Below are 22,799 nucleotides of genomic sequence, written 5' to 3'. Positions count from 1 at the left end.
ACACCTCTTACGCGATTTTCACTACCATCCGCGAGGATCTATTGTCAGAAACTCGAGATCTGCTCCTACAGTGATAGACATTGTAACACTTATAAAACAATTAGGAATGTTCTTTCTATCGGAGACTGGTCAATCAAAAATGCTGTCAGGGCTGGGGAAGCCAGCAGCATTGTTACGGCCTGTTTTAATAACCACCTTCATAACAAGTATCACACCCACCACAAAATCTTCACAGATGGGTCTTTTGATGGAAACCTAACAGGGTTTGGAGTTTTTGCCAATAACACGGAGCTAAAATTCCAACTGCCTTCCATATGTTATACTCCGCCGAAATTGCCGCTCTCCTTGTCGCGACATCACTCTGTGATAACGACAGTAAAGTGGTGATCTTCTCGGATTCCTATAGTGCATTACGGGCGCTACAAAGCGACGATAGTAAACACCCTTGGATACAAAGCATTGAGGAAAAAATTACAGGGAAGGACATCACTTTCTGCTGGGTCCCAGGGCACTGCGGTATCCAGGGTAATGAACAGGCTGATCGTCTCGCCAAGGAGGGTAGGCTCTCCGTACTATGGACCACCTCCCACCCAGCAAATGACACCATCAAATGGGTCATGCAATCCCTCAGATTGAGCTGGGAGAACAGTTGGTTTTTGTCCCGTGACCTCTTCTTAAGAAGGATCAAGAATACTACCCTTCCCTGGAAGGATAGTATTCTCCGATCTACTCAAGTATGTCTGACACGTTTACGTATCGGGCATACATTTTTAACACACAAATTTATCATGCGTAGATTGGAACCAACACTATGTGAGTCGTGCCATGTAAGACTCACGGTGGAACACATATTAATCACATGCCCTAAATTTAATGCTTCAAGAATAAAGTTTCAGGTTGCAGACACCATAAGGACAGCACTATCGGACGACGCCGTCGAGCAAAAAAGGACCATCGATTTCCTAAAGGATACAGGTTTATTCGATCAGATCTAATGTCAAATTACTAAATCTACCTATACTGATAAAATTACGTTTATTTTCTTTTCTAATTTCAGCAAAAGATGAGCAGGTTTTTTACGGCCTTTTTAGAAGCGAGCTCCTCAAGCACACTAAAAGGGGCTTTTTCCCTGCTCCATTTGTTCGGTTGTGTTTTTGGCCCCCGAGCCGTGTAGGGTGCGGCGATACGACATACATCCATAGCGGTTACTAGGACTGAGTCGAGCGAGAATAACGAATTTTGCAATAGTTTTCTTAGTTTTCCTTCAGTTAAATTTCCCGCCCTCAAGGACAAGAGACGAATGAACTCTCTGAGTTTAAAGTCTCTTTAATGCAATACCGTTACCGTTTCTATCGGGATACTTATTTGCTGTAGTGGTAGTATATTTTAGTCACTTTTATTGAAAGGACGCGTCGAGAAGAACAACGTTCAAAGAAGAACAGTTTTCTAATAGCTCGACCGCAAAAAAATTAACCAAAATTTAATTTTTTAAGTGATCCGAAATTGAGGTGGACATACTAAATATTAGCTACCGATTGAACTCGAGATTTGCCGCACAATTTTTTTTATCGAAATATGAAGATGCGGCTAAACGAATGTTCACCCTAATTTCATATATTTGAATTATTATGAAAATAAAAAGTGAATTGTTAGTGTTTTTATATAACGCATTCGATGAAAATAAACAATAATCGTCTTTTATGAGCAGAACTTAACAAAGAATTGACTTATTTTTAAACATATTGAGGAAAAATAAGGTGCGGCTAAACGAATGTCTACCACTGTAGTGCGATGTCTTTGCGGATTCCAGTTAAACGCTGTTTTACAAATTTCCTTCCGCTCTTGGGTACTCTGTGGTCGAGCCATCAACACTTGCTGGAGCTTAAATCGACGAGTTGTTATTATTACCAAGACGATGAACTGACAACGCGAAGCGTAGTAGAACAGTGTATTGAGGTTGTAGTCTACCTGAGATTCGAGTGAATCCACAAACCACAAACGGTTCGACTAAAGTGGTTGAGATTTTTCATTTGTTCATGATGATACTACATCCCATTGAGAGATTAGATCTTCTTCATATTTTTTTGCCAATACACCCGATCCATGGCTATACCTGGTCCAACTATCTCGCTCGCTGGGCTCCTATCCTTCGTGTTCCTGCCGGATTCGAGGCGAACACCATCTTTGTAGGGCTGCTGTCCGGCAATCTTGGAATATGCCCTGCCCACCGCACTCGTCCAGCTTTGATGACTTTCTGGATGCTGGGTTGACCGTAGAGTTGCGCCAGTTCATGGTTCATTCTCCTTGTTCATACTCCGTTTTGCTGTACACCACCGTATTTTGTCTGAGCACTCGACGCTCGAAAACACCAAGTGCTTGTGAGAACTCTTCGAGCATTGTCCATGCTTCCGGTCGAATTAGGGATTTGTACATGGTACACTTCGTACGAGGTCGGAGTTTGTTGGGCCTTAAGGATTTGCGGAGCCCATACTAGGCACCACTTCTATTGACTATGCGTCTTCGAATTTCACGGCTGTTGTTGTTGTCAGTTGTTGACCCAAGGTAGACAAATTCCTCTACCACCTCGAACTCGACACCGTCGATTACAACACTACTACCAAGAAGAATTCTGTTGCGATCAGTCCCTCCTGCTAGCAAGTATTTAGTCTTAGACGCATGGATCTTAAGCCCAATCAGCCCTGCTTCGTGTTTCAGTCGGGTATACAAGTCGGCTACCGTCGCATGTGTTCTTCCGATTATGTCCACGTCGTCGGCGAAGCAGATAAACTGACTAGGCTTGTTGAAAATCGTGACCCGCATGTTGAAGTCCGCTCTCCGCATAACACCTTCCAGTACCACATTAAAGAGCACACAAGAGAGTCCATCGCCTTGTCGAAGTCCCCTGTAAGTCTCAAACGATTCCGACAACTCACCTGATATCCACACACTGCACCGCACACCGTTCATCGTTGCCTGAATCAGTCTCTTCAGCTTTCGGATTTCGGTTCGTCCATGATTCTCCAAAGCTGTTGTCGGTCGATTGAATCATATGCGACTTTCGAATCAACGAAGATGTGGTGCGTAGAGACCTGATACTCGCGGCACTTGGAGGATCATTCGCAGTGTAAAGATCTGGTCCGTCGTCGAGCAACCGGGATCTGAGACAGAATTTTGTAGGCACCATTCAGGATTATGATGCCACGATAGTTCCCACAATCCTTCCACTCCTCCTGTAGCTGTTCTGTGTCTTAGATCCTGACTATCAACCGGTGTTCATCGTAGTGCTGCCTCCACCTTTCATTCACCTATTGTTCGTTTGTCAAGATGCCTCCTTCCTTGTTTCTGCTTATTTCGGCCAGCAGCACAAAGCCTTTGTGCGAGGTGTTTAGTTTCTTGAAGAGCTTCCGTGATTCTCGATTACGATGAAGCAGCTCCATCTCCTCGCACTCTTTCTCTTCCAGGCGGCGCTTTTTTCCCGAAAGAGATGTGTTTGCTGGCTTCGCTTCAGTCTGTATCGTTCCAAGTTTTGTCGAGTCGGACGTTGCAGCATGGCTGCGCGTGCTGCATCCATCTTGTTCAGGAGCGCTCGGCACTCGTCGTGAAACCATTCGTTCTGTTGTCCTCGTTGTTCATACCCGATGACGATGTTAGCACCACGATAGGTTCTGACGTCGATGATATCCGAGATTTGTCGACCGTCGATCAAAAAATGGTCAATTTGTGTTTCTATTTGCTGAGGTGATTTCCAGGTGTAACGATATTGGAGGCCGTGCTACGTATGGTCATGGTCTTGGAGGCAACGAAGTCGATAAGTCTTAGGCCGTTTTAGTTGGTTCGTTGATGGGCGCTGAATCTACCAATTACCGGTCTGTACCCCTCCTCTTGGCCGACCTGAGCGTTCAAATCACCGATGACAATTTTGATGTCGTGTTTTGGGCAGCGCTCGTATTCACGCTAAAGCTGCGCGTAGAAGTCTGCTTTATCGTCATAATGGTGATAATGGTGATGTTGAAGAAGTGGCCTCGCATGCTCATTGATCAGCCACCAAACAATCACCCGTTTCTGCATCTCTCCCATCACGATGATAGCTGTACCCAGCTCGTGTGTTTTGCAGCTGCTATGGTAAATGGTATACCCACCTTGAAACGATCGCACCATCGAATCTTTCCAGCACACCTCCTGCGGCGCTACTATGTCTAGTCCGATAGTCTTGTCTCGAATTTCTTTGTGACTTTTCCTGTGCGTTTCATTCTTATGGATGGCTTGCAGGGTCTGCACCACCTCCTGTTTCGCTGGAGGACCGACGCAACCGGCACAGCTCTCTTCAGGGTCCCCGCTGGCACGAAGATAGTGATCAGCCGCCCCTGACATGGGGAACAGACGTTGTTTTGAGCCGCACCTCCATGGTGAACAGACGCTCGGATAGGTCTTATTCCCTCTCAGCATACGACCAAGATTATGTTCCTGAAAGCATCCTGTCAGCATACGACAGTGATTGAGATATGTTCCTGAAATTTAAATTTCTAGTCTAGTGTGAAGTCCTGATAGAACCGATTCGTTCCAATGCGGTTTCTACCGATACGATAATACACCATTCTTACGACACCATAGCATGAGCTTGTCGATGTCGCTTTATAGAGCTAAACAATCTAGGACAAACGAAATCTTTCTGTAGAATTTAAGGCCCTTCCTGCAAAATTTTGATTCCCGCGGAGAAATACCCGGTTTGCGAAAAACTGAAACTTTGACGTCCTTGAGACACTAGTAAACAGAGTCCGATTGAGCTAAAATTTAGCATATGGCATTCTTTCGCGGGAACTAACATTTTGCAGCAAGTCCCGTTCGGAAATTCAAGATGATTGACACTCTAATGATTTCTTCTTGCTATTGCAGCTGATCGAAGTTCTCGAGCCAACGTTTCAGCTGTTCAGTTGGGCCGGCTTGCTACAGACGTGTTCCTTACGGCCATTTTCGTACTCATTCTAGTTCCGTTCAGGCATCGTGAGGCATCGTAGGGAAAGCGGATATCATCGTTTGTAGCACCCACCAACGTGAGCAAGAACTTCATCTTTATTTTGTCCGCTCTATTGTGGCTTTGTCGTCCGCGTTCATAGGACCGGACCGGTTTTCATGCGCTTAGAGACAGATATGGCAAACATCCAAAAACCGAACTTGGTTTTAAGCGTTCTTTTACACGGAGTGATTTGAATACTTCACATTCTCGCATCTTATACCCAGATTTGTTACAGTTCGTGCAGTCATTAGACTTCGTTGTATACGGATTTTAGTACTCCCATAGCCGAGTGGTTACCGTTCTACATTATCATGCCGAGGATTCGGATTCGATTCCCGTTCTGGCCGGGGGATTTTTCGCCAAAGAAATATCTTCCGACTTGCATTGTGGTCACGCGTATTCTAGAACTTGCCACTCCAGAATACATTCAAGTTGTGTTTTTCGGCATAAAAATCTCAACTAAGTGCTACTAATAAAAATAACACAAGTAATACTCACATTGAAAAGGCCAAAGTTCCACTGGGAACGTTAGTGCCATCCAAGAAGAACAAGAAGTATACGGATTTACTACTGTTTTTTTTTGTGTTCTGGTTCGTAGTTCACCACACTCGTTGAATCTCGTACCACACCTGTCATCTATTCCGCAAAAGTCACGTCAATGAATCCACGTTTGTAATTTGTCCCTATCATCTACTAATCCGATGGCATATTGTTGACCAGTAAAGTAACGCTGGGTTCGCCAAATGATCATGCTGATTCACCACTACGATGTGGGCCCATAGTACCTGCACCGCCAATCCGTACTCAATAAAACCTTGGAACCTGTCTGATCGAGGGAATCTCTTCAATGCTCTATCGGACGACCATACCGCGCTCGGAGTGCTTCGAGGACGTTCAGCACCGCCGATGGTAATACGAGGTGATTCTGAACGCTTGCCTCTTGCCATGAAGTCGAACCATGTTTTCACCGTCGTTGTAGTCGCATGTTCGAGTGTTGTATTTGTAGTGGATAATGAGTATCAACTAATTAGCAGAATTGCCAGAGAAAGTAGATAGATCTCAAGCCAGGGACTACCGTGTCCCCAGTTGTTGTTACGTTGGGTAACCAGCTGGGCAAAACTGAATTTGGATGTTGATTATTGGGACTACAGTTATCGTTACCAGAGCACGCGAGAAGTCGATGGGACAGCTACTCGATCTTGTTCAATGAATGCATTGGTTCATTCAGCAGCTGCAGAGGATATTTAGTCGGAATGGAGGGCAAACTCGGCAAGACCTCTTGCTTGACTCTTACAAGTAAACAATCTGAATCTGAACTACCGCTGACTGCTGTACAAACGGTGGATGCTACACAACGGGCTGCTGAATTTGATGATGCATCATGGGTGGATGCATCAATGATGACTGTGATGAGGGTTGTATAGAAAAAGAATGCACCGGTGTTGGCTGCACTGGAGACTGCTGCACAAGTGACGGATGCATCAGGCGCGGCATTTCGGATGATTGTTCCTATGTCGACAACATCGAATATAGGAGTACCGAGTATCAAAGATTGGTATGTTGAAGATGGTTGCGCTCAAGGTGGCATCGATAATGTTTACAGTGTTGCTGGTTGCTTTGAAGGTGATCCTACCAGTGACGGCTGCGTTCAAGATGGCTGCACCAGAGACGGGTGCGTCGAGAGCTATTGAATTGAAGGTCACTACGCCAGAGACGACATGATCGAATGTGATTGCGCTCTGGGAGTGCTGTAGTGTAGACGACTGTACTGTATTTATACCTCTTTCAGATCTCACAGAATCCACTTGGCTTGGATTAGGGTTAAGCCGCTGTACCGTTAAGGCAGCTTGCAGTTGATTGTCTCCTGTCACTCTCACTTTGGGAGATTCTCCTCACGCTATCCCCACGACACACTCGGCTTGTTCTCTCCTCCTCAGCGGCAATCGTAGCTTCCAATTATTTACATTGCTCCTGCAAGAGTTTCTTTTCTAATTCCACGTCCGTACGTTGTCGGGATGTTGTCGAAGTTGTGCCATACTAACTGCCAAATTCGACGAGGCGACGAGGCTAGTGCTGGCCTTCGACGAACAACGTTTCGTTTGCACTGGACGCATAATCATGCACAATCGCAGTGGCACCATTTGTTGTATAGTTCGCAATGAACCATGTCCGCTTCTTCATGTCTATGGCCTCCATCCGAGCCATCTTCTTTTGTAAAAATAGATTGATTACTTATAGTAGTGCGACCACGAATTCTTTGAAGGTTGTCGAGATCTATGGAAAAAAATGCATTTGTTCGGCTTGATTCAAAGCTACGAAAAGTAATAATTTTAGTACATCGTAGCTGTCGGTGTTATCGTTACTTTCATTGTCTGCCAGTGTTGCCAACTCCATTTCTCCTGCGGCAACACTTTTTCTCACATCCAAGTCATCAAGTCTGGTTACGATAAGTTGGGTGTGTCAGTGTCTTTTTCAATCAGAAGGTCCTTCAACAACTCAACATCATTTCTCATCTAATATGAACTTTACCAATAGATAGTACTGGGAAACATAATAAGAAATCGTCGGTAGCCCACTCAATGTGAATAAACGATCGCATTCTCGGATATGAGTAATAATAAGAAGAAAAATACTCACGAAAGCAGCTGTTTCACTCGCCCTGCTATGCACCGAGGGTCCACAATTGGGTGAAGTCAATCCAGTACTCGGTTTCACTGCGATCTTATTCAGAGGGATGCCAAGAATATGCGCCGCTACCTGTACCACCTTGGTGTTCACACCCTGTCCCATTTCTATTGCCCCGTGGGTAATCGCTACCGATCCATCCAGGTGATAAATCGAAACCAATGCATTCAGCGTTTGCGAGTACTCCATATCGTACTCCATCGGGATGATTGCGATGCCCCGCTTATGCCATCGATTTTGCAAGTTGAACATATCGATCGCTTGCTTGCGATCGTCGAAATCTACATCCGCTCTAAACCTTGGCAACAGGTTATACATTTTGTTTTCCTTCGAAATATTCAACATGCGAACTTCCAACGGATCTTTTTCGACCACATGTGCAATGTGTTCCATGATATTCTCTATCATTGCCATGCCTTCCGATGAGCCTGGAGCGCGACACCAGGTGTTTGAAGGTACATCCGTGCGTGCGATATTGCCCACTAAGTTCCACCGGTCAGTCCTGTAACAATTTTTGAACAACTCAACAGTCAAAAAAGCGAAACCCTCGTTCAGTGTCACACCACTATCCTGGGTGTACGTGTGGTTCAATCTGTTTATTTTTCCACTGCTGTCTACGTCAACCTCGTACTCGCTGTGAGAACCACCACGTTTGCCCACGGCCGACATGTTTGTCTCCATCTTCAGAACCATTCGAACCGGACATTGAGTCAATTGGGCAGCCAAAGCACACGCGCAAGCAATCTGGCTTGCACGTGAAATTTTCGCTCCGTATGCACCTCCCAAGCGTCGCACGCTAATATTGAGACTGTTTTCCGGGACGTTCAGTGCCTGGGAGACCGCGATCATAACGTTGTCTATAAACTGAGTTGAGGAATAGATGTCCAGACCGTCTTCCACAGGAATGCAGAAGCATGTTTGGGTCTCCATGGTATAATGGTATTGGCCCTTGAGATCGAGCTGGCCATTTATTTTGATTGGTCCCTCTGAGGCACTGAGAAATTTTGCTCCATGACGATCGAAGTGTTGATTGAAAACGCGATTGTAGGCACGACCTTCGATAACATCTTCAACAGTTACATAGACCGGATGGTTTACTGCAGTGAAAGGAAAGAGTGAGATCAGTCTTAAATGAATGAATGAATGAATTCTTTAACCTACCGATCTTCTCATAGGAAATCTCAACAAGTGCAGCCGCTCGGTTAGCAAGTTCAAAGGTCTTGGCAACAACCACTCCAACCGGTTGTCCATGGAATGCAACCACACCACTGCAGAAGATTTCATCCACTTCCGGAGCTCCCATCTCCAATGGCATGAAGTTATTGATGCCTGGAATGTTCTTCGCCGAATAGAACGCAACAACTCCAGGAAGTTTCTGAAAATAATCTAGTTAAAGTATGTAAATTTGACACGATAACCTGTATACCAAAGCTTCAGTGGCATCAATTTTGCTGATCCTAGACTGAATTTCTGTTGCCAGCACAAATGCAGCATGCAATTCGTTCGGTCTCTCTGGTATATCACCAATATATTCTGCCTCACCGGATGATTGCGCCAAACCTTCAATCTTAGGGACGTACTGTGTAAGTGGCCACTTGTTCGGGTACGTATCGTAGCTTTGTTTTCCCGACGAAACGGGACGCTTCGATGTTGTGCCACCACTGCGGAATCTGGGATTGAGATACTCGGTACTTTCGGGAGTCGTACTCAGAAGGAACTTGTAGAACAACGACAGTGCCAAATTTTTACGATACTTTGGAGAAGCATCGGGAAGAACCCAGTCGGGTCTCAGTTCGGTGGATAATATTTTGAGCGCTTCCTGGAGGGTTTCGTTGGTGAACAGTGGTCGTCCAAGGAGAAAATCTTCAGTTTTGTACGCGTGGACAAACGAAGGGTTGATTCCACCGAAGCAAACTCTGGCGAGTTCAGTGGTCTTTCCTGTACGGCAGAATTTGACCAGGAACGCAGCGTTTACATAGGCCCGGGAGTTTTGTGCCACAGGCATTACTTTGAATGACCGGAACATGTATTGAGCTGGATCTAACGAGGGAATTGTGACAATTGTTAAAAGCTTCTTGGCCATATCCACTTTGAGAAAATCCAAAGGTGTCACATGCAGCGATAGTCCATCGGTTGCTGTAATATTATGAGTCACAAATAAGATGTTAAGCTTGTTCTGAACAGCATCAGTTACTTACCGATGGTTAAAGTGGCTCCAACGGTTTCCAAGAGAAGAAAAATATCGGAAGGAAACTCAGGATGCTGATGTTTGATCATAAGGTTTCCGGCAATCGTACCAGCGTTTCTTACTGGAGTGTTAGCAACTCGGAGCACATGATCCACTAGTCTCTTGAAGTACTGAAATCTGTGGTTCCCAATTGTTGCTTCGTTCATTATTGAAACGAAATCGTGTAGAGTTGTATTCGCTCCGACAATTAAATCTAGTCCAATTGTGCGCCGGTGTAACTCCTCTACCGAGTTGACATCGATGAAAACTTCCAAATCATCCGGTCGTCGATAGACACCGTGAGCAGTGTTACCTCCAACAAGCATGTATGGCCTATCACCGATTTTCTCGAAAATATCAAAAATATCGGTAACACTATATACTGTGTGCCACTCTCTTCCGTCTGCACAAATTGTGTGAACAGCTCTCTTAGGACTTGCTTTGGAGCACATGATGTTACAATCCTTGCGGGAACAGTGCGAAGCAAGATCTTCTATATCACCACACATGTTGATGATCTTCTCCGAAGTATCAGTCGCGAACGATTTGAACGCATCCATAATCGGTCGATATCCAGTACAGCGACAGATGTTGCCATCGAAGGCGTCCTCGACCTCTCGCATTGTTACCGACGAATCGTTTGCCTCCAGCAGACTATACATGTTCATAACCATGCCAGCGGAACAGTACCCACACTGTGAACCGTTGAATTCAGCAAGTCGTTTTTGGACCGGGTGATGCCCAGATTGTTTGTTGCCGATTCCCTCCACAGTCAATACGTCCCGTCCGTGGCAGGAATACACTGGCGTTAGACACTGTGAAAATACAGCAAAAAATGACACTGAAACGAACTGAGGAACGAACGAAATTCGAGGTATGCTTACCGAATTTACGGCTTTTGTTATTGGTTCCTTCGAGACCGGATGAATCTCGGTTAAGTTGACAACGCATGATCCGCAGCCGCCTTCCAGGCACATAAATTTTGTCCCTTTCAGATGGGCCTGGTCTCGGATGAAAGTACTCAGGGAAGTGTCAACTGGAACACTGTGTGGGTTTGCTAGAAATAAAAGTATATATATATATATATATATATATATTTTTTTTTTATTTTTTTTTTTTTAAATAACTGCTTTTTTACGGTGTGTTTCGCTTGAATCATTATCGTATTTCATACATTTTTGTATAGATATCTTTTTAATAGAGGGGCATTCGTTTTTTATCTATTCTGTTACCATATCTAAGTATTGGGTATGTAATTTGGAAGCCAGAATAATACGCGAGTTGACTAATTGTCACGCAATTCAAGTTGCAATTTACTCACTTTGCATCCTTTTCTCACTCAATTAAATAAATATCTTCTTCTTCCTGCACGCTCCTTTCGCTTCACCTTCGAGAAGCTTATTTTCAAATATAAGCTTCGATGTTGTCCTCGAAACATTTTCATAGAAACCGATATAAATGGCGAGTAGAGAAGCAAAACATCAGCAGATTGTGCAGTCGCTGCTCTACCCACGTTTCTCATTGAATACATGTTTTGGAAGATAATTCGACACAATCCATTTTGGTTAAATGAAACAGACGAAACTTCTAGTCTTCGACGATGATAATGAATATAGCCCATTCGAACGGTTTTGATCACCAATGCGAGACTTCGCCGGCCAACTACTTTTTTGGGAAATATGGATGGGAAGTTTTGTGTCATCTGCCAAGTATTTGACCAGGCCCAGCTACTTGTAAAAACCATTATGCAGAGCGCACTCTTCTAATTCAGAACAGAATATCAGAAATAAACTCGATTCATTCCTAGAGCTCTCCAAAGGAAATCCATATATTGTCAGATATAATATATAGGAAAAGTAATGGCAAGCGACGAACAATGCTTGGTAAGACATAGTCTTCCAGTAATTTGTCTGAAAAAAGCCTTTGTTTTCGTTCAAAAAGTAAATTTCAAGTTATAAGATTTGTGCACAGCAAAACATAGATTTCTGATTTTCAACACTTCAGTATAGGTTATCGACGATTAGCGAAAACCTTCACGTGCAATCACGCTATCTCTCCGCCCAAATCCTTAGCCTACACTTATCTGTATTCTCATCCGTATTTGTGATTTCTTGGAGCCTTTGATTGGGGGTATTCTTATGAATCACTCGCGAACATTCCCTTTTTTATCGCAAGCTTTCATAAAATCGTACAACAATTCAAGCAAACTCCTTTGTTCTCACGGTCTTTTTGATGTACTCTGGCGATTCCTCTTTTTGTATTCACTACTTCAAACGACTAATAATTTGGCAACCAACAATTCATCATCAATTTGTGATTGTCTTTCTAAAGAGTGTGTCACATCTAATTGCATCACGGAAAAAACGCTGTAGAAATTTAATTTTTAGGAATTATATCTTCAGCTTTCGCTTATAATCAGATAAGAGTGTATAGATCACGTTGGCCATGCTTCACTGTCAATTTTTCGTAAATTTGGAAAAAATGTCGTCGAACGAAAAAGAGCGTCGTGAATTAATCCTGCGCACTCATTTCGAGAATCCGGAGTTGTCACATCGGGACATTGGTAAGATGCTGGGAATCGTCCAATCCACGGTCAGCAGAGTACTAAAACGATACTTCGAGAACCTAACCATCGACCGGAAGGTGAAGAACGGCAAAAATGGATGCTTCGTCAGTGAAAAAGATCACAAGCGCGTAGTTAAGCAGTTTAGACGTGATCCGAGAAGTTCGGTCCGGGATGTCGCCAATAAGCTGAATTTGTCAAGTTCATTCGTCCAGCGGACCAATCAGCGGGAGGGCCTGCGTACATACAAGGTTCAGAAGGCTCCTAACCGCGACGAAAGGCAAAACATGGTGCTGAAGACGCGAGCCCGGAAGCTGTACACCGAAATGCTGACGAAGGCGCATTGCCTGGTAATGGACGACGAAACCTACGTCAAAGCGGACTTTCGCCAGCTGCCGGGCCTGTTGTTCTTCTCCGCAAAGGACAAATTCAGCGTTCCGGAGGAGATTCGCAAGCAGAAACTATCCAAGTTTGTCAAAAAGTACATGGTGTGGCAAGCGATCTGCTCTTGCGGAAAGCGAAGCGCCCCCTTCGTGATGACCGGCACGGTAAACGGGCAGGTTTACCTTAAGGAGTGCCTACAGAAGCGCTTACTACCACTATTGAAGCAGCACGAGGGCCCGACCATCTTCTGGCCGGATCTCGCTTCGTGCCATAATTCAAAGGACGCGTTGGAGTGGTACGAAGCCAACGGGGTCACCTTCGTGCCAAAGGAAATGAACCCGCCCAACGCGCCGGAGCTTCGCCCAATAGAGAAATATTGGGCGATTATGAAGCAGGCCCTCCGGAAGAACCCAAAAGTTGTCAAATCGGAGGCGGACTTCAAGAGAAAATGGATTTCTGTTCAAAAAAAAACTACAACCTGACGTTGTACAGAACCTTATGGACGGGGTAAAGAGGAAGGTGCGAGCATACGGGCTTGGGCTCGAAGTATGAATAAAAAGAAAATGCCAAAAGTTGTTTAATAGTTTTTATTTTACTGTCTAAAATTTTCAAAAGGATCGGTCTACTGGGCGAATTTCTACAGCGTTTTTTCCGTGATGCAATTTGATGTGACACACCTTTTATAGATAAGAAACTTATATGAAAAACGTAGTATTGAGAGTCTGTGAGCAGCCTTCAATGTGCTCCCGTGGCCGAGTGGTTAGCGTCTAACCTAACATGCCGGGGGTTCGGGTTCGATTCCCGTTCAAGTCGGGGGAATTTTTTCGTCAAATACATTTCCTCCGTCTTGCAATGTGGTCATGCGTATTCTAGAGCCTGCCACTCAGAATACATTCAAGGGGTGTTATTTGGCGTAGACATCTCAACAAAGTATTAATAAAAAATAATGCAAGTAATACTACGTTGAGACGGCGAAGTTCCTCTAGGAACGTTAGTTCCATATAAGAAGAAGAAGAACAGCCTTCGTTTGAAAAGGTGACGTATCAGTCAAATTCAGATAATTCAAAGTAACGTAAAGAAATGCTAAGCGCATCGGGATTAGAGTTGGAATTGATAAATGATCGAAAACATCGTACCCATCACTTTGAGCAGTACAAAATCTTTCAATCCCAAACAATGTGGAATTAATTTGGAATACGGTAGCAACTGTGGAAGATTTATGTTTATGAACTATCAAGTCAAACAAGTTTCAAGAGAGGAATGCAATTAGCGGAGATATGCATGAAATGTAGCGAAGTCATTCATGAACTGAGACGAACAACAAATCTTCGATCGCCAGTAACGTGGAGCCATTAAAACAAGTTTCTGTACCCAAGTTGGAGCTTCAGACAGCATTCATCAGTTCTTGTTTTTTGAGGGACTTGAACCCGATGAGCATTCATCCCTGAAACAGCATCTGTCGGAGTCCACTTGATGGAAAAAATGCGCCGGTGTTTTCTGTTATCGATGTATGTCCTGATAGGATTCTTCCGTAGTGCTCTCCGGCTCAATTCAGATTTTCGGGATCTTGCGATTTCGTTTCGTCGGGTGGTTTAGAGTAAGCGTTTACAGTATTATTTTACATAGCGCATTGAATCCTGAATCTGAACCCTTCCCACTAACATTTTTTCCTTTCCATGATAATCGCAAGGATCCCTATACGCTATAGAGGCGACTTTTCTGGGCGCGAATACTATACTAACATCCCTTCCCTTTCTCTGGTGACTGTAAGGACACAGTCGGCGTCGCTGCTGACTATTTAAAGTATGAACCACCGGGACTTGCACAATGAGAATGTATGACTACTCCCAAGCATCATTCAGTGTGTTCTTTGCTCAAAATCAAGCTCAAACAGTCATGCCTAAATGATTTCTAGGGCTGTTCGTGGAACGACGCGATGCTTGTTCCGAAGTGAATAGCGATAATGACACCCTGTTTCGCCGGAGACTATAAATTCAATTGCCTAAATTGCCTTGGGGAAATCGGCATTGCAAATACATAAAACTATGGGGACTTTTGTTCTCACATAAATGTGTTCCCTAACACAGACTTCAAAATCAAGCAATGTTGGAGAAATAGGCATTGCAAATACATGAAGGTCGGGGATGTTTTTGTTCCGACTGAAATGTGCTCCCCTAACACAGACTCTTGGAGCTTGGGGATATTGGAATCGTTAATTCATGCAAGTCGGCGGTATTTTTGTGCCGACTGAAATATGTTTCCCCAACACAGACTTTAGAACAAAGGTGTCTGGGGGAATTGGCATTTCAAATTCATGCAGGTCGGGGGTATTTTTGTTCCGACTGAATTGTGTTTCTCTACCACAGACTTTGAATCTAAGGAGCGTGGGAAAATTGACATTGAAAATACATGTAAGTCGGGGGCATTTTTTGTCCGGCTGAAATGTGTTTGCCAAACACAGACTTCTAAATCAAGGTGTCTGGGGAAATCGGCTTTGCAAATAAATGCAAACTACGAGTACTTTTGTACTTACTTGCCTTTGTGCGGACCATAATAGGTTTCCTTAACACGGTCTTCTAAACATAGGAATCTGGGAAAATCGTGCAGACATTAAATGCGAATGAACAATCAAGTTTAAAGCAATCAGAAATAGGTATTTCCGTTAGGATAGGGGTTGAGATTTTTCATTGTTCGATAGTTAGTTTAATGACATATATTATTTTGTTCAATATAAAAAATTGTTATGGAGTAGCGAAATGTATTGACGCAAAAATTTCATGAATCCATCATGAAATGACTGAACAATAAGCGTTTGAAATTGGACAATTTTCACGATGTACTCGATTTTCGATTTTCAATTTGTACCCCAATATGTTCCCGAAAGACGTAATCCTACGTCAAAAGTTGATAACCATTTGCTGCGATAACACCTATTGATTAAACAATATGCATTCGTCGTACATGTCAAAATCCACTAAGTTTAGATTTTGAAGTTTATCAAATCAAGCAAATTCGCGGTTCGAGAAGTACGTGCACTTGAGAGATGCAAACTCCAGAGGGAAGTGTAAAATAAAATAATCGTTTGATAATTCTTCCGTTCACATATTTTGTCCTGAGCATCATACCAAACGTAAAAATTATTAAATTTACTTGTAACGAAGAACATAATCTATCACAATGCATGAATTGATCTCTTTACTCACAAAACAAATACATTGAGTTCGATTGAATTCGGAATTTTTTTCAGTCAAAAACTTAATCAATACAAACAAAAGATTGCTATGCTAAGGTAGTCCCACGTCAACCTTGCGGTTATATACTAGATATAACCCACCCATATTTTTGATATTTCAAATATGACTTTTTTCACGAAATAAAATTACATTTCAACGTTAAGGATAAATTTAAATGGCTTTTATATACAGTTTTATACAGTGGGGTTAAAATTGTGATTTTTGAAGATTTTGCTTGAGTTTTCACCAGGTATTGTTTATATCGATATTGCAGCGAAATTGAGATAGATAGACATCGCTATAGTGGTGTCCAAGAACAGGTTGTAGAGCGTTTAGAAACCTTTAATCTAATTGGTGGAAACAATCAAGTTCAATTTGAATTTTTAAGATAATATTAATAATAACATATTAAAAACTACTTACTTAGAAGTTTTTCACTTCCAAAATGTCATTTGAAACCACTAATTTAGATGTTTCACAACTATACCCTGTACTAAATTTTCTCATTATTCTAATGGAAGTAACAGAATCGTCTTCTGTTGCGTACTTTCTGATGTAGCGTCAATTTGAAGCAACAGAGTCCGAAACAAACAAGAAGTTGTATAACTCTGTCATTGTTGAAATTCGAACAAATGCGTAGAATGATTTTTTTCATCAAATATGATCCTTTATCACCTCCCGAATGAGTCCAAATTTTTTATATGAGAAAGGTATGTTATAACTTCGAGGGGATGAATCGAAAATTAAATTCTTCTTTTATATTCAAAAAATCAAAAACGATTAAAAAAATATTTTTCTTGACTCGATTGTATACAGGATTTGATTATATATAGTGAAAATAAATCCGAAACTGTATATAATCGACTCCGCCCTGAATTTGAAAGCGTCAAGAGAGTATCTTCCGTTCATAAACTCGATCCATATAATCGAATAACATAAAGTAGGCGTCGAGGAAAGTGCAGTGTCGGTTCCACGGTGGTGCGGTGTTCATTACCTTAAAGATTCAACACTAGGTTTACGGACGTTTCTGATAACCCTATCTCTACGAACACGTGTCATTTTGACGCAGCACACATATACAGCCATTCCATGCCAAATCGATATAGTGTTTCTCAGAATTTCGTGAAATGTGACAGTTTTGTTTCTTATCACAAAATATTAGACCCGTATATTGATCATTTCGGTTTTAGGGTGGTCCGAAAAATCAGTTTTTTTTCCAAAAATGACTTATATTCAAAAATTCATAACCTTTTTTTCTGTATTATAGTGATTTTCAACACTTTTGGCTAGTTCGTCACTTTTGCTTCCATTTTTGGAAGAATATCGGGAGTGAGTATTGAACTCGTGATCTTGAGCGTAAGAGGTATGGATGTTACCACTACGCCAGATCGCTTCCACAAAAATTCATAACTTTTGAACTACAGAACCGATTTAAGTGATCGACAAATGAAATTATTGCCAGTTACCTGGTCTTTTTGGTCTTTCAAAAAATGCTACTGTTGCAAAAAAAATAAAAATTTTGTTCTCGTGATCATTGATTGTATTTGATTTTTATAGTTTACTAGCTGACCCGGCAAAAATTTATTTTTCGTTATCACATTCACCTTTTTCTTACTAAGCGCACAATCATGGGTCCAATCGCAAAACTGTTCTTTGATTGATCCATGCTCTTAAAGAGGGGGTAGGTGTGTCGAATCACCATAGAACCATATACCAAATTTGGTCCCTTTTGCTTGATTAGTTCTTGAGTTATGCAGAAATGTGTGTTTCATTGGTATGGCAGATAATCCCCCCCCCCTAAGGAGGTCGGAGAAGTGTTGAACCACCTTAGAAATGTTTCTTGCTCCCTAAAACTTCCACATGCCAAATTTTGTTCCGTTTGCTTGATTAGTTCTTGAATTATGCAGAAATGAATGGCAGTCCCTCCCTCAGAGAGTATAACTATGGTTGAAAGAGTATAACTGTTGAAAGTATAGTGTTGTGAGAGTATAACTGTTGAGATTTTAGAAAACTGACTCGAAATGTTCCTTGATTCTAGCAAATTCAAAATAAATTAGCTGGTGATTTCAATATCAATTGGCGTGATGACTACAATTCGAACCATTTGAAGCGCTTATCTGATTTCTTCAATTTGAAACAAACAATAAATGAATTCACGCGTATTTCCAGGCACAGTAAAACTTTAATTGATCTAGTTTATTCCAATTTTGAAACTATTAACACAGTCACGGATACCAATTTGAAAATAACCGATCATGAGACCTTAGTTATTAATATTGTAGATAATTTCGTGGCAAACGATGATTTTGTTAAATTAAAGTGCTGGAGGAAATATTCGAAACATGCTGTTTCGAATCTTGTGACGAGAAGCCTGGATTTTACATCCGAGGTCGATAATTTAGATGAATTAGCAGCTGTTCTAACTATTACCTTGAAAACGTGTACAAATCAGCTAGTTACGCAAAAGTCTGTATCTTTGAAAAACTCGAACAGCTGGTACAATTTGGATCTTTTGTGCCTTAAACATGAGAGAGACAAATGGTACAACAAATTTCGTAGAACAAATGATGGAAATCATTGTACACGATCGCGCGCAATAGATATTCACAATCGATTAAGAAAACTCGTTGTGAATATATTCAGAGGAAGATTGATCAGCATCAAAACAACAGCAAAGAGTTATGGAAAATTTTGAAAATCTTTATTGAAACCTAGTAATAGTAAACCGCGGTCCATAGCTTTTCATGGCACACTTGAACAGTCTGAACAGGCTATAGCATCTAAGTTTAAAAATCAAACTTAGATGCTATAACTATAATCAATAGTGTTTCATTGATCAATCAGTCCATTGAATTGGTCGATGAACCTGATGAAATAAAACAGCCGGTCGATAGTAATTATTTATTTGAAAGTTTTCACCCAATTACATTAAATGAACTTAAATCTATTTGCTTTTCTTTAGGAAAAATGGCTGGAGTGGATAATGTCAATGCTAGAGTTATTCAAGATTACTTTCATATCATTGATCACATCTTGCTGGAACTTATTAATAAGTCTTTATTAACTGGGCATGTGCCTCAGGTGTGGAAGGAATCTTTCATAGTTCCTATTCAAAAAGTTGCTTGAAAGATTAAAGCCCAAGAGTTTCGTCCCATCAACATGTTGCACACATTAGAGAAAATATTAGAATTAGTTGTTAAAGGCCAGCTGTTACAATATTTAAATCTCAACGCTTTGCTAATACCAGAACAATCGGGATATCGGGAAGGACACTCCTTTGAAACCGCATTGAACTTGGTGTTAGCAAAATGGAAAGAGAAATTAGAATGTAAAAATACCATCATTGCTGTTTCGAGACAATTTCTAGGCCCTTGTTGTTGAATACAATTAAGCGCTTTGTAATTACGAGTACTGCATATAAATGGTTTGAAAGTTATTTGTATGACAGAACTCAACGGACTATTTTTAATTCGAAATGGTCACCGTAACGAAAAATAAAAAAATACGGGTGTAATATTATGCAATAAGAAACAAAACGACCACTTTTCACGAAATTCTGAGAATCACTATATCGGTTTGTCATGGAATGGCTGTATAACAACATTTAGAAAGCAATTAAAACATGTAAAATTAAGGTGCATTTGAGATAACTACAGGGTGGACCATTTAAAGTGGAAGCATCTGGCAACCCCATAACTTTTGACAGAGATGTCCGATTAACAAATGTATGTAACATACCGCGTTGGAAGCGTCATTTCAGTACAATTTTAACCATGGAACAATACACACCTAAACAACGCGCTGAAATTGTTCAGCTGTACATTCAGAATAACTTCTCAATTGTGTTAACTAAACGTGCGTGGAAAAATAAAAATAAAGTTAAAACATCGCCTGGAGACAACACTATACGTCGATTATATGCCAAATTTATATCGTCTGGTAGTGTTGGTAATGCCAGTCATCTGTCCAGACAACGACCAAGACGTTTCGACGAGAATATTGATGCCGTTCGAGCCAGTGTTGCAGAGACTCCATCGACATCAGGTCGCCATCGTTCGCAAGAGTTAGGCATCGCTCGAACCACTCTCCGACGCATAATTCGTGTTGATTTGAGCATTTTTCCGTATAAAATTCAAATGGCTCAACAACTTAACCCATCTGACTTACCACGTCGACTTGATTTTGCGAAATGGACCATCGAAATGGCCAAAAATGAACGTGGCTTTTGGCAAAAAATCATAATGTCTGATGAGGCGCATTTCAACTTGAACGGAGGAATGAATAAACAAAATTGTCGGTTTTATGCTACTGAAAACCCTCAATTCATCGAAACGCAACCTCTTTACGACCAAAAAGTTACTGTGTGGTGTGGCATTTATGCCGATAAAGTCATCGGTCCGTACTTCTTTGAAAACGAAAATGGAGCAACGGTAACCGTGAATGGGGAGCGTTATCGGACAATGATAACCGATTTTTTATTGCCATTTGTTCGTGAAAATGAATTGGACAATTACTGGTTCCAACAGGACGGCGCTACATGCCATACAGTGGCTGCCACGACCAAATTATTGCGCGAAATGTTCCCCGGAAGATTAATATCTAAAAACGGCGATTATGACTGGCCACCGAGATCACCTGATTTGACGCCTCCTGACTTTTTTTATGGGGATATTTAAAATCCAAGGTATACACTGGTAAACCAAGGACCCTGGCTGCGCTGAAAGACAATATCCGACAAGAAATTGCTGCCATATCGGCCGAAACATTGGGCAAAGTGATGGAAAATGCCGAAATAAGGGCACATTTTGCGGTCAAGGCCAGAGGCGGTCATTTACGAGATATCATAATCAAAAAGTAGTTAGAACAAATCTCCTTGGACCAAAATAAATGAATTTCAAAAAAAAATATTTTAAAATTCCACTTCTTTACTTTGCTATTGCAAAAACAAATCCTTCCACTTTAAATGGCCCACCCTGTATATAGGATAATGGAGATAGCAGACATACAGTGACTCAAACGCGTAATCGTACTTCACCATACAGATATCTTTTTCCTTTTTTTGAATGTCGAAAACAAGCTTCCGAAACGTTCTATTTAGATAAAGTTTTAGTGTCATATGTGAGTTGAAAGGTTTGCTATCAGTTTTCAGAATAATGGTTTTTATTTCTCTAAAAACCCATTGATGAAAAAATTCATGAATATTACTTCTGAATACACAAAAAAAAACTCGTAGATAAGGCCAAATACAGCTAAAGATAGTTACAGTGAACAAGGGACACCATACTAATGATGGCATCCGGATATTGGCCAACGCATTCGAAATCGAGTAGAGATTTCAACCAACGTACGATTATCAGTTTGAGTCAATTTTCATACGTTAGCACATACATTCGCCATTTTTAGAGAAATAAAAACCATTATTCTGAAAACAGATAGCAAATCTTTTAACTCTCATGTGACACTACAACATTATCTAGATAGAATGTTTTCTAGATAGAATGTTGCGAAAGCTTGTTTTCGACTTTCAAAAGAAGGGAAAAGAGATCCGCATGGTGGAGTACGATTACGAGTTTGAATCACTGTATATATTATTCATATATTATTGGAGTTTGCATGTTTACACAAAAATTTGTCTACACTACGATTGCTCCAAATTGGCGCATATTCGTAAAGATAGGTATACCACTTAGAGAATTTCGATATTTCAACACTTTTGAAGAAAATAGACTTCAATATATATTTACCTCGATCAATAGATATAAGTCATTACATGAAATAAAATAAAAATGCACCCATTTTTGGTAATTTTCCTTTTTAAATTCGAAATGCGTCAAAATGACGCGTCCAGTTAACCTAGTGTTAAAGAGACTAGTCTTATATTTGTCACTGGATTTCTAGAAAATCCTAGCGTAAAACACTAAGACTTCTTCACTCTCTGGAGACACTTTCGTCAAAGTTGAAGAATTTAAGGCTCGTACTTATTTTGAATATTCAAAGACCTAAAACATAACTATGTTATGTGAAAATGTATCGCAATTTTTGGCCACCAGAAATCCCTTCAAGAGCAACAAGCGATAACGGTTATCAGCTTGAGTGAACAGCACATGGTAAGTTGTTATCCACTACTGCCCCCAAGCAACAAAGTAATCTCTATGCGAACTAATCGCTGAATTTTGTTTAATATATTTGTTCATTTTTCTTAGATTATCTGATGATTTGTTAATAATATCAGATCGAATAAACAGAATTCCACGAATTCCTCAAATACGATGCGCACACAATTACATCCAAATGGCTACCGAGAGAGCAATTTCAGTTTTTTTTTATTTTGGTATGTGATAGCTCTACTGAAGCACAGGGTAACTCAAAAGTCATGAAACTCTTCAAACATGAGGTGACTATCAATGCAGCATCAATAGTACATAGTTTCACTACCAAACAAGCAACTGACCACTTTACACTTTACCCGCACTTCGCTTACATCATAATCACTTTTTGTATCACCGTGAAAACGGTGAACAAATTGTTCCAAATTCACAGCAGATTTGAGTTCCAATATTCACAGACTGTTGTTAGTTTCATGAACTGGCAAGAAGGAAGCAATTTTCGGGCAGCATACATTTCCTAGCAACCCCTTATAGAATCCTACTTACCACGATAAACCTTCCCATTTATGCTAAACTCAATTTCCAT

General features: G+C 41.3%; 1 protein-coding gene across 1 annotated transcript in view; it reads right to left on the bottom strand.

Annotated features, from left to right (window-relative positions):
* LOC129766655 (xanthine dehydrogenase-like) overlaps window positions 1-22,799 on the bottom strand; it is a 27,536-nt gene extending 4,737 nt beyond the window's left edge. Inside the window, exons 1-6 of the mRNA XM_055767233.1 lie at window positions 22,760-22,799; window positions 10,811-10,983; window positions 9,898-10,741; window positions 9,126-9,835; window positions 8,861-9,074; window positions 7,652-8,796 (exon numbers count right to left, since the gene is read on the bottom strand). Of these exons, the coding sequence (XP_055623208.1) occupies window positions 7,652-8,796; window positions 8,861-9,074; window positions 9,126-9,835; window positions 9,898-10,741; window positions 10,811-10,983; window positions 22,760-22,799 (3,126 nt within the window). The remainder of the gene's footprint in view (window positions 1-7,651; window positions 8,797-8,860; window positions 9,075-9,125; window positions 9,836-9,897; window positions 10,742-10,810; window positions 10,984-22,759) is intronic.

This window comes from Toxorhynchites rutilus, chromosome 2 (assembly GCF_029784135.1).
Source record: "Toxorhynchites rutilus septentrionalis strain SRP chromosome 2, ASM2978413v1, whole genome shotgun sequence".
NCBI classification, from domain to species: Eukaryota; Metazoa; Arthropoda; class Insecta; order Diptera; family Culicidae; genus Toxorhynchites; species Toxorhynchites rutilus.
This window is presented reverse-complemented; position numbering and strand designations above follow the sequence as displayed.